The 12,884-nt window shown below is 31.3% G+C and overlaps 1 protein-coding gene across 1 annotated transcript; it reads left to right on the forward strand.

The window, feature by feature from the left end:
• Positions 1-6,512: 6,512 nt before the first annotated feature.
• On the forward strand, positions 6,513-9,727 carry LOC102622524 (wall-associated receptor kinase-like 9). The gene is made up of 3 exons (XM_052442013.1): positions 6,513-7,250; positions 7,475-7,602; positions 8,306-9,727. The coding sequence occupies exons 1-3, from the start codon at positions 6,769-6,771 to the stop codon at positions 9,406-9,408; spliced, it is 1,713 nt and encodes a 570-aa protein (XP_052297973.1). The 5' UTR covers positions 6,513-6,768; the 3' UTR covers positions 9,409-9,727.
• Positions 9,728-12,884: the final 3,157 nt, after the last annotated feature.

Raw genomic sequence — 12,884 nt, forward strand, 5'->3', positions numbered from 1 at the left:
GCATGAAACATGCATCACGTGGAAATAGCATGAGAGCAAGTTCTGGAGCAAGTTTCGGTTGGTTTACTACGTCAGTTATCCGGCCGATAGGCTCGTGACCTTTTCATTTATCAACTCGATAGTTTTGCTCTAGGATGACAAAATTCGAATCTAGATTTAAATGTAGGTGCATACGGATCTTGATCTAGATCTGCATTAAAGTTTTGATATCTAAATCCGTAAAAGAATATACAGAATTAGATGCAGGTAATATCCACATGAATTGTGTGTGGATTTTTTAAATATATGGATCTGCATAATAATAAATTAAAATATAATTTAAATTCAACAATTTACCTAATAATATCAAATAAAATTCAATTATAATTCGACAATTAGCAATTCAACTTTAATTTAATATAAATAACATATAATAACACCATAAATCCACAAATATTAATTTCACAACATAAATCAAACATAAAAAAAAAAAATTTAAGATCAACCGATTCATTATAATATTCTCTTATTATTATCATTCATTTAGTTTTATAACATATTTTTCAAAGTCAAGGAACATTATAGAATTAATTATGCTTATACATATTAAATAAATAATTTAACTTAAATGTTTTTCAATTGAAATTCAATTAAATAAATAATTTAAATAAAAAAGTGAGGATCCATATATCTAATTTTTCGAGTGTACTTATGTCAAGATCCTGATCTAAATCCATATAGATCTTAGATTTTAGACTCCGAATCATCTGAATCTTTGTGGATGCGGTCAAAAACCAGATTTTTTGGCCATGTTCCGAGCTTATGGCCCAGTAACTGAACCCATATAACCCTTGCCCAAAGTCAAATCAGGATTAACCCGTTTGAATCGTTAACTTCTATAAACATTAAAAAAACCTAGAGATGATTTCAACTTTATCAAACGGGTCCTCATTGATTTTTTCTGCAGAAGAATTCATTAATTAATTTAAATTTTTGTTTCAGACAATGAATAATTTTTCATCTTCATCCCTCCTTTTAATAAAATATAGACTAAACTAGAAGATTTGGGGGGTAGAGGAACCACTCTAATGCAGTATATTTATCCTCTAGTATATTTAAATTTTTTTTCTATATTTTCTAGTTTGGTATCATTTTGCTAAAATTACAAATCTCTTACTCGAAAAGGACTCTAAAAATAAATAAATTTTTGGATAATTTTAAAAATATTAATATTCAAATGATTGTGTTCAATAATACAAAATTTATCCTTAAAAGGATTGCTTAATAAGTTTTTGGATAATGTTAAAAATATTAATATTCAAATGCTTGTTTTCAATAATACAAAATTTATCCTTAAAAAGATTGCTTAATTGATTGCCTCTCAGCTGTAAAAATGAAAACTCAAATATTTAAACGTAAATGAATTCATTTAATATCGATAAATTATTCTATAATTTATAAATTCTAAAAAGCATTGGTATTTGATGAGCCATAAAGTTTGAGGAAATCTTCTGTCATTAAGAAAGAAAAAGTAGTTAATTTAGTAGTTTAGCATTGTAGCACTAGCAGCAAAGATAGCACAATGGACCATGACACGATTATATGAAAAGAATTTTTTCGTATTCGTGTTGATAAATATTGACATTGTTAATAAATAGGTCGACACAACACAACATGATAAATAATCATATTGAATTTATGTTAGACCATCTCATCACGATTATACGTTCACTGACACAAATTTCAATTTATATATGGTAATATATTATTGAAAAAAATAATATACAATATACGAAACATTAAATTAATTATTCATGTCATATTTATATTATATTATAAATTTATTCATGCCATATATATGTCTTCTTAACTTATTTATAACCTATTTTTTAAGAATAATATTGCCATATTTGTTATTTTTGAAATTAGCTTTTCATTTTTCTATAAATGATTGCTCTGGCACGGATCTATATGACAGAAATATAAAATATACAAAATTATTTGTGATTTCAATAAAATCATGGAGCCCAAGTTGTTACCCCACATGTAGAGGTGGCAAAAATATTGGCTCAGTTCGGACCCGAACCGTACCCGGGCGTTGTGGGTACCCGGCCCGGGTATGAAGCCGGGTCGGTCTTGAGCATCACTTGATAAACATTAACATGTTTGGTGGATAGTCAATTCCATGTTTCTTTAAATCAATTTAATTTCTTTAAACTTGAGTTGGGTTTGAAATTGTTGTCATTTTCTGTACGAAAATTAATTCCTTTATTTGTGTATTGAAATTGTTCATATGAAACTGTTCTCATACTGCTTTTAGTAAGTTAATCTCTAAAACAGTATCATGAACAAAGCATGCCAATTCTTCTTATAATTATTATTTTGATTTCTTAAAACTTAACATAAATATTATAAAATATATATTATTTTAAATATTTATATTTATTTGACTCATTTATTATACATATATAAAGTTTTAAACACTTAAAGTTTATATTTTCATGTCAAATTTTATTGAAATAAATTTAAAACTTATAAAATTACCAAAAATTAAAAAATATATACACATATAATATTTAAAAATATAAAATTCGGGTACCCGAATTAAAACCTGGCCCGGACCCGAACCCAGACCGGTTGCATCCGGGCAGAGTCCGGTCATTGCAATACCCGGACCCGGCCCAGGGTTTTGCTATCCCTCCACATCAATAAAATATTCTCTCACGTAATCCTCCCCTTTCTATCCCACTCCGCTCAAATCTCTCGTCTCCCAGTTCTCCGCTCTTCCCACATTCGATCACCAGTCGCCGATATCCGATCTCCGACATACAACAAGATCTTGTTTTCTCTTAACGTCAGTGCATGAAAGTTGATTTTTTTCCCTTCATTTTCATGAAAAATATTAACTGTTGTGAATTTTAATGGGAATTATGCAGCTTTTATTCTTATTTGTGAGTAATTTTCGCCGGTATTGCTTAAATTCGTTATCCTGTATAGGACACATGGCTTCTTGCTGTATTTAGTAAATAGATAGCCATTTTCTAGCGTGAATTGTAATTTTTGCTACTGCTTTAAATTACAGTGACTAAATTTGAGTAGTTGTTTTTTTAGTTTTTGTAATTGAATCTATTAGAGCGTGTTAAGAATCATCTTAACTATTATCCGTATAACTACGCTTACAAAGTTGGAATATAGTGTAACTGTAAACAGACACGCATGTATGAGAAAGAACTGCAAGAAAATACACAGTAAAGAAAACAAGATGCTGTTTTTTTTTTTTTGTTTTTTTATGGTAATACAAGACAGAAGATGACAACAGTTGCAAAAGAGAGAATAACAGCAAAAGACACAGAAATATTAACTAGATTGACAAACAAAAAAGTTCCAAAGAAAAGGCAAGGCAGAGAGATTCATGTACAAATGATTACACAATTACGGCACTCCCCACTTAACTAAACAAAAAAAAAAAAAAAAAAAAAGGATGTCAAAACCTGGCCACCGTCTCTCAAAGTCTTGAGGCGATTTTGTGGAGTATTGGCTGGCAGTGGCTTGGTGCCGTGGTGATAGGTGGCTAGCACGGCAAGAAATGGTGATGGAAGCCTCTCTGGTGCGCGACTATCGATTTCGGTGACTGGTTGGCTGGCGTTAGCGCGATGCCGCGGCGGTGACTTGTGACAGCGTGAGAGAGGCTTGACGGCGTGAGTTCGTGACAGAGGCTTGACAGCGTGAGCTCGTGCAGCGGTCCCTGGAGCAGTGGAGTGTGAGATGTGAGGTGTTGGAGTACTGGATTGAGAGCAGCGGGGCCTCTCTTTCTTTCGAAGTTGTAATGTTAATTGTTGGGGACTTGTTTGTTTTGGCAATTTATGAGTTTGAGTTTATTTTTTTACGGTTAGTGATGTCTTAGTGTCACTACCAAAAATTAGAATGATTTTTGTTTTAAACTTAAGGAGAGAGAAAAGAAAATCAAATTTCAGCCATTAAAATTGATTACTATACCTGTCTTAGGATTTCAATAAATTACCTAACCACGGGTTGCAAATGATTTTCTCTTTGGATCGGATATATATATATATATATTTTTCCCAAGAACTCATCTTTCTTTCTTTGAACCCCCACAAATGCATTGTGGGGGTATTTCTTTTCTCAATTGAATTTGAGTGAAGGCAGTTTTCTTCCTTACTCAAGTATGAGGAGTAGATATTTCTCAAATATTTGTGAAAGTTAAAATCTGGACAGCGCTCCATTAGCATTGATGTAAGTTGGTCCCAGTAATAGTCTGATTTATAAATATCAGTTATAATCTCATGTAATATGAGTTGTAATTTGAACAATAGTCTTATCTAATAAAAAAAAAAAAGTCACCATCTCTTTATATTTAATTTAAAAAGGGGGGGATAGATGGCCGGTCTTTCTCCTTCTTTCACTGTGCCTTAATTAATGTCGCCGTTCGTTCAAACCATTAATAGTAGGGGTGGGCAAAAAAGGCTGATTAATCAAAAATCGAACCGAACCGTTTGGTTTGGTTCGATTTTTTTGCGGTTTTTTTACATCTAAAAAACCGAAATAATAATTTAGCATAAATAGTAAAATCAGTCGGTTCGGTTTTCGATTTAAAAGGAAAACCGAAAAACCGAACAGACCACAAGAAAAAATCGAACGCAAATTGATTTTTACACAATCCCTAATCTAACACATTCTTGATTCTTCTCATCTTCTGATCTTCACAGACTTCACTCTTCAAAAGTGTCGCCCCCGCTGCTGCTGCTGCTCATCCTTCACGAACCTTCACCGCTGGAATCTCGTCCCCGCTGCTGCTGTTGCTCATCCTTCACGAATCTGATTTGCCACCGCTCCTCATCGCCGACTCTCGTCCCCGCTGCCACTGTCACCTACCGCTGTCACCTACTATCAACTGTTGCTGCTGTCACGGTGCTCCCCTGCTGCCATCTGACTGCTGTTGTGAGCTGCTGCTGGTAACTGCTGTTTTTGCAGAGTCATTTGACTTGGTAAATGGTATAATATAATCTGTGCTAGTTATGATTGCATATTAACAAAGTTATTAATGCTTGATCAATTGCGCAAAGTTTCGCATAATAATAATTAATTCATTAATTATTTGATTTTATTAAGCCATTCAATTGCCACGTGTATTATTGTTGATGCTTCCTGGATGCCCTGAATCCTGATGCATACACTTGTTCTTAACCATTATTTCAATTGTTATTATTTAAAATTTGATACTGTACAAGTAATTGTTATGGCGGTGGTTATCTTTAAAGGTGGATGAGTCATGAGTTTGCTTTTTTTTTTGTTGGTAATTAATTATAATTTAATTTAAGTCCAGTCGTAACATCCATGAAACTACCCATCCTTTATGTAACAACAGCACAATAATCAAGATCCCTGTATAACAAACATCTCCATTAACCCTTAATTATTGTGAGATGTCATTAGCATATATATTTTTACTATATATCGATTAATAGATAACATATGATTTTTCTTATTGACAAATTATAATGAGTTTTCATGGATTTGATTATTTACTAAGATTCAATATAATCTAATTTTAATGTACTAGTTATGATTGGGATCTCATGGATGCTACCTTGGTAGATTTATTAATTTAAAGTTTTAAATTTAAAAAAGTCCAAAATAGGCCCAATAGGCCCATAATCGAAATAATCGAACCGAATCGAATCGAATTATTTCAATTAATCGAGTATTTGATTATTTCAGTAATTTGATTAATCGTGATTATGATTTTAAAATAATCGTAATCGAACGATTATGAAAAATTTAGTAAAAAACTGAATCGAATCGAACCGCACCCACCCCTAATTAACAGATAATGTTTGTTTTAGAGCAATAGACCACCGCATTTTCTTTCTTTTTTCTTGTCTATATATCCTTCACAGGTGATCTCAATGTCTGGGACAATTTTTTTTTTTTTTTAAATTTCAACTAGCTTTACCTAAAAATTATCTAATTCATAAATAAGACGCGACTTTGTACTTTAAAAAAAAAATCTGCATTTTAATATTAACACAAGACAATGAATATGCAAAATTTTAGAAGGGTTCAAAGAAATATTAATTATTCTTATTTCCTTAAAAATTTAAAATGCTCTGGAGTTTATTACTTCAATACTATGTTATGCGCGGAATACGGAATGAAGTGTACTAAATAATCACAAGAAAAATAAAGAACTCAAAATTTAACGTGGCTCGGTAACATACCTACATCCACGAGAGTAAAAGAAAATAATTGTATCACTAATAATTATTAGAATATAATATTTGAGTAAAGAAAAACCTCACTTTTCATAACTTAAATACACCCAGTAAAAACTTTTCAATTATACACCCTCGAATTACTCCCTCCAATTACTCACTCTCTTAACAATTACTCACTTTCTTAACAATTCTTCCAATTGAATTGTTACCCTCAATTATGATATGCATTCACTGAATGAATGCATTGACATTTATAAGAGAGGTTCTCCTCTTCGTTCGGCTCATCACATGCTCAACTTTCCATTTTTCAACAATTTGTTTGCTGGCTTTTGAAAATCGCTTGCTACTTTGTTGATGATGTCTGCCATGCGCAAGCCAAAAGTCTTTGCAAAAGTCGGCAAAATAGTCTTTCATTGCAGAAATCTTTAATTTTGTCCAATAAGCCAAAAAAGTTTTCGTGCCTTTTTGACTTCAACACGCTACACTAATTCACGGAGTAAACACAGAGAGAAGAGAAAGGAAGTAGTTGCTGACTCTACGCAGAGAGTAAAGAATGATTCTCAAACTGCTGTTGTTTCATCTTATGTTCTTGTTAGCGTCTCCACCAAATTACCTTGTAGCAACACCATCACCTTTATTAGCAGCGTCTAATTCTTCATCCAATTACAGAAATGTGACTGTTTTGCTGATTTTCAGTAACAGAGCATATTGCTATTACGATGAAGTTTGGTCATCTCTTGAAGATTTTCAACATGAAGATGAAGTTATTGTTGACAGATATGTTGGCTTGCAAAAGCCAAATTTCGTCTTCTCTCGAACCAGAAATTTATGCAGAATCGCCAACAACAACCTCTCCTTTATGGCTTATAATCCGACTGATCATTTCATTATTCGCGGTGGTTGGTACCAGCTGCCATTCATGTTTGCCATGGAGAATCCTCAAGATGGGGAAGGATTGAATCTGACAAATAGCAGAGACTTCCAAGATGCCGAAGGAATAAGAAAGCTCAACATAGGTTTCTCGCATAGATCGAGGTAAAAATAAGCTACGTCCTCGTATACTTTAGAATAATGATATTTAAACCAAAGAATCTGACATAATGGTGACAAAACAACAGTAAGATCATATGATATTATAGTGTTAAGTAAAAAGTTAGCACTATCTTTCATTTAACACTGTAATATACCGCACAGTTTTATTGTTTTTTTATACTTTCATGTCTTCCTTCGTTTTGATCTATTTTTCGATTCTTTCTTAGCCGCCGGTACAAGGGATCACGTAAAGAATATTTGAGCGGAGATTTCAGCGATCTTGGCGTCGGCAGCTCATCAACGGGTTCGCAAGACTCACTAGCCTGCAGCGGTTATGGCCGACTCATATTGATAGGTAAACCAAATGAATCTTGGCAATTACCTTAGAAACTCTATGTGGTAAGGCAAAAAAGGTTCATGCTGAAGAAATAAGTAAAAGTAGAAGAGTAAAATAAAAGCTTTGAGAGGCAAGAAATGAAATTAATTCATCTAATTCAAATGTCATATATGCATTTTAAGTATTCACTTCTATATTTAAAAAAAATACATGTAGATAAAGGTCATGATGCCACACATGTATGTTGAGCAATGCTACACTTGCATAGTTGGGATGCATAAAATGTACCACCAGCGATGTGGCATTGATATGTCATTCGTTTATTAGAGGTATAATTATTCACTTAATAATATCTAATTTAAGCCAGCACCACACTACACTTGGCAAGTAATGATTGCTAGTACATCATTTAAGATACAAAGTGTGATAAAAGAGCGGTCTAAGAATACTTACAAAGTTGGGAAACAAAGTTTGAATCCCTATTCATGTTACATCAATACAAATTCACCATTTGGATGAAAAGTGATATGCTCAATAACTAATTATCACATGACCTTACGAGATAATGCAGTATTCTTTGCCACGTCAGTTTAGATACGGACTTTGAATTCAATAGTATTACATTTACAAAGTTCGAATTCAAAGTTTTACAAAGTTCGAATTCAAATTTTTACATAATGATATGCAATCGTTATATAATATATCCCTTCTGTATTTGTAGCTACAATCATCACATCGCTTGTATTTCTTCGGATCATAAGAAAGAAAAGAATGGATATCAAACTCACAGAGAAGTTCTTCAAACAAAACGGGGGTTTACTTTTACAACAAATGTTAAATTCATATGATGGCAGCGTTATTGACAGATTCAAATTGTTCAGTTCAAAGGAGTTAGATAAGGCAACTAACCATTTTAATGCGAACAGAATACTTGGTCAGGGAGGCCAAGGTACTGTTTACAAGGGCATGCTGGAAGATGGAAGAATCATTGCAGTGAAGAAATCCAAATTAACTGTAGATGATGAAGAATTATTAAAGCTCGAAGAATTCATTAACGAGATTGTCATTCTTTCGCAAATTAATCACAGGAATGTGGTTAAGCTCTTAGGATGTTGTTTGGAGACCGAAGTTCCGTTACTAGTTTATGAATTTATTCCCAATGGAACCCTTTACCAGCATCTTCATGATCGTCATCAAAATGAAGAGTTTCCGCTAACGTGGGAAATGCGTTTGCGGATTGCCACAGAAGTTGCGGGAGCACTTGCTTATTTGCACTCGGCAACATCCTCTCCGATTTATCATCGAGACATCAAGTCGACGAATATACTCTTGGACCAAAGATACAGAGCAAAAGTTGCAGACTTTGGGACTTCAAAATTTATTGCTATGGATCAAACTCATGTGACAACAAAAATACAAGGGACCTTTGGGTACTTGGATCCAGAGTACCATCAATCAAGCCAATTGACGGATAAAAGTGATGTCTATAGTTTTGGAGTAGTTCTTGTTGAACTTTTAACAGGAAAGAAGCCAATATTTTGGGCAGGTAATACTTCACAAGAAAATGTAAGTTTGGCTGCATATTTTGTCCATTCTATGAGAAAGAATCGTCTGCATGATATTCTTGATGATCAACTGATGAAGCTGGGAGTGAAAAATCAGATCATGACATTTGCTAACCTTGCAAAAAGATGCTTAGACTTGAATGGTAAGAAAAGACCTACAATGGAAGAAGTTTCAATGGAGCTAAATGGAATTCGAGGATCTAGTAAAAAAAAGAGAGCAATGTTCAGTAAAATTATCAAGAGGTTGAGTTTGAAATAACCCAAATGAACCAAAGCATCGGGGCTTTTTATCCTTTTTCTTTTTTTTTTCACTTTTTTTTTTAATTTTGGCCACAAAATGATTTACAGCACTGGTACCCTACTGAGATTGTTCTGGCTTATAAAATAAGGCCAGTTTAACTGTGTAGATGAAATAATTAGTTGGACGAAAAGACATCTTAGTGTATGGTAAATTACATTGTTTGAGATTATTGTTTTAAGCTTCAGCAGTAAGTATGTGTTTTGTAATTTTTATTGTTAAAGTATTGTTTCATTGTATTACATAATTGTAGTAGAGTACTTAAATTTTCTTTCTAAAACTCAATATAGTTGACATTTTTTAAAAATAAGGGCTTGTTAAATTTAATTTAATGAAACTAAAAAACCATTTAAATAATATACCAGTAATTTTGAAATTAAATATTTAATATTCAATACTGGTTTAAGTAAATTATTGGATAAAATTTTGATATGTAATCTTATGTTGATACTGGTTCAAGTAAATTTATTTATTTAAAATTTTAAGATTTAATATAATATAAAATTCTAGCATAAAAAATAATTATGAAGTTAAGTTTTTATAATTATTATATGTTAAATATTAGTTTAATTGAGAAAGAAAAGAGTGACGAATAGAACAAAGAAAAGAGTGATAAATAGAACAACAATTTTTCTCCTACTCTTATCACACCTAAACCCAAATGAAAATAAGAATTAATAGTCTCAATTAGTTTTGGACTAAAATTTGGGCCAATTTGCTAGTCCTAATAGCCGAACATGATATTAGATAGGATTAATTTTTTAGTCTTAAATCAAATTCAATAGAGGTTTGACAACTTAAGGGTCTGGACTTGGCTTTTCTAAACTTAGGCCTAAATCCTTTAAAAGCCATCTAAACTTCGAGAAGGTGGGCTTGGGTCAGGCCTGGACGGGCTAGGCTGATCTTGGGCCAGGTCTAGCCTTTTCATTAATTTTGAAATAAAATTTTAAATAATGAAAAATATTTAAATTAAAGATAATTATTTAATATATAATAAAATAATATTACCATATGTAAATTAATAGTAACAAATTATAATAAATCATAAATATTAATGAAAACATATTAATATAATATTTTGAGTTTTTTTTTTAATTTAATTTTTTTTAAATTGACCTGTGCTTTTTTCCTAAACCCTTAACCAAACCTAATCTATGCAGGCTTTTTTGCCAACCGTAATTCAATCCCAAAATTTATCCAGCTCCTAAATACAGCCCTAATTTTAGACTGAAATTTGGGCTAATCTGCTAGTCCTACCAACCAAAAATGACATGGGATAGGATTAATCTTTTAGCCCTAAAATCTAATCTAATCTAATCGCACAATTTATCCCGCTCCCAAACATAGCCGAAAAGAACTAGTTATTTTTTGGGAAGAGAAATTTATCATTTTACTTTCTTCTTGATCCTTGGATAAATTTTTAGCCTAAAATATTTTGAATATTATATAATTCAACTGCTTACTGATTGAATAATAATATAATTATAAATTTACAAATGTAAATTTTTTAATGAAATTACATGAAAATCATACATACAATCCAACCCAATACCAGAGACTAACGTTTACACACAAGCCATATACTTAACTCGGCACATATTGCCGATACCGTAGAATTTTCTTTGCATTTATCTATATCTGATATGTGGAAAAAAAATAAAAAAATGAGTAAGGTGATGTTAAAAATAAACTGTACTTATTAATCTATCAATTGATGTTAAAAATAAACTGTACTTATTAATCTATCAATTGATTGCAATTTGCTTATAGACAGATAAAATAAAATAAATTTTGACTAAAGAATGAGTGTCAAAGAATACTATAGAATCGATTGAAGGAGCCCATTAATCAATATTGTCGAAATTAACTTGTTCAGAAGACTTGAAATATTTTACCGAATGAAACAACTACAATAGACATTATTTAGCTTTTGTCCTTCCCGGGGGGGGAGAATTATCAAGGTAAATTTATAAAATTGTAATGTAATATTATCATAATTGTTTTTTAAATAAGTACGAACTTAAGGAAAAAATAAATTCTTAGGGGATTGGCTACCAGGGGATGAATGGATCTGCCCTTGGAAAATGAGCAGGATTTGTGCCTGCATTGAAAACATAAGCACTTGGGCATTTTATAAAGGGTAAAAGCTCGTTTAGTCCCTATATTTTGAAGTTAGTGTCCGTTTAGTCATTATATTTTTAAAAATACCTCAAACCATCCCTATCATTAAATTATTGACACTTTTGTCATTATCTTTTGTTCCTTTTAACTTATTTTTATAATATTGCCCTATTATAATAATTTTTTAGACATTATTAAAAAGAAAAAAATAACCCTATTATAATAATTTTTTTAGACATTATTAAAAAGAAAAAATAAATTACCAGTTTAACACCAAATATATATATATATTAATTTTTGTGGAACACACTCTTGAGTTAAAATATTAATTTTTCTAAAAAATTGATAATGTAATTTTTTACGATATTAATTTTTTAGACATACGTGAGCTTCCACAAAAATTAATATATACCTTTTTTGTTTTTATTTTATTTTTGAGTTTAATTTGATAATTTAATTTTTTATTAATATCCAAAAAAGAAACATTATTGTAAAACTGTAATAGTGTAAAAGCAAGTTAAAAGAAAAAATAAATAATGGCATAAGTGTCAATATTTAGTAGCAGGGACGTTTTGAGGTGTTTTTAAAAATACAGGGACTAAATGGACACTAACCTCATAATATAAAGACTAAACAAGCTTTTACCCTTTTATAAAAGAATTTAGCAATCCTCTGCACTCCTAAATTTTTAACGATTTTATATCATATGTCATGTAATAATAGTGTATGAATATGATTTAACTTTTTTATATTTTAAATTTACTAACTGCCAATCAATATGTAAATTATCAAGTTAGAATGTTAATCCTTTATAAAATATTTTTGGCAAACAGAGTTTTAAAAAATTGTGGTTTGAATATCGTCGTCATAGCCGAACACAGTATGTTTTAGGAAAATATATACCACAAATATATAATTTCATTTTGAGTAATGTTACGTATACGTGAGGGAAAAAAAATTAATGTCAAGCGACTGCAAGTTAAATCTGAAAAGTTGGAAAGTATATATAATAACCTCTTTCTCCGAGAAGAAGGACAAAAATGAAAGAATATATGCAAAAACCTAACATGGAAAGCTTTTTTTGTGAAGCAAATGGAGAAAATGAGAATGCTAATATTAAGGCATCCAAGCTCGTATATTACATGCACACTCACATCACAACACCAGTTTTCATTCTTACAGCAGCTTTTTTTTTTTAAGCCTTAATGGTGTGGGAAAAATTTATCAATTAAAAATAAATGACAATTGAGTATTCTCGACTTTCAGCTTCTATTAGCTTAATCAACTCATGCATGTCAAATTTTGCTTGCCAAGTT

Source organism: Citrus sinensis, chromosome 5, assembly GCF_022201045.2.
Source record: "Citrus sinensis cultivar Valencia sweet orange chromosome 5, DVS_A1.0, whole genome shotgun sequence".
In the NCBI taxonomy this organism is placed as follows: domain Eukaryota; kingdom Viridiplantae; phylum Streptophyta; class Magnoliopsida; order Sapindales; family Rutaceae; genus Citrus; species Citrus sinensis.

Bases quoted from the DNA above. Each gene is read 5' to 3' on its own strand.
- LOC102622524 (XM_052442013.1), top strand. From the start codon at position 6,769: ATGATTCTCAAACTGCTGTTGTTTCATCTTATGTTCTTGTTAGCGTCT. The intron at 7,251-7,474 runs GTAAAAATAAGC...ATTCTTTCTTAG, and splicing joins GGTTTCTCGCATAGATCGAG to CCGCCGGTACAAGGGATCAC. The intron at 7,603-8,305 runs GTAAACCAAATG...CTGTATTTGTAG, and splicing joins TGGCCGACTCATATTGATAG to CTACAATCATCACATCGCTT.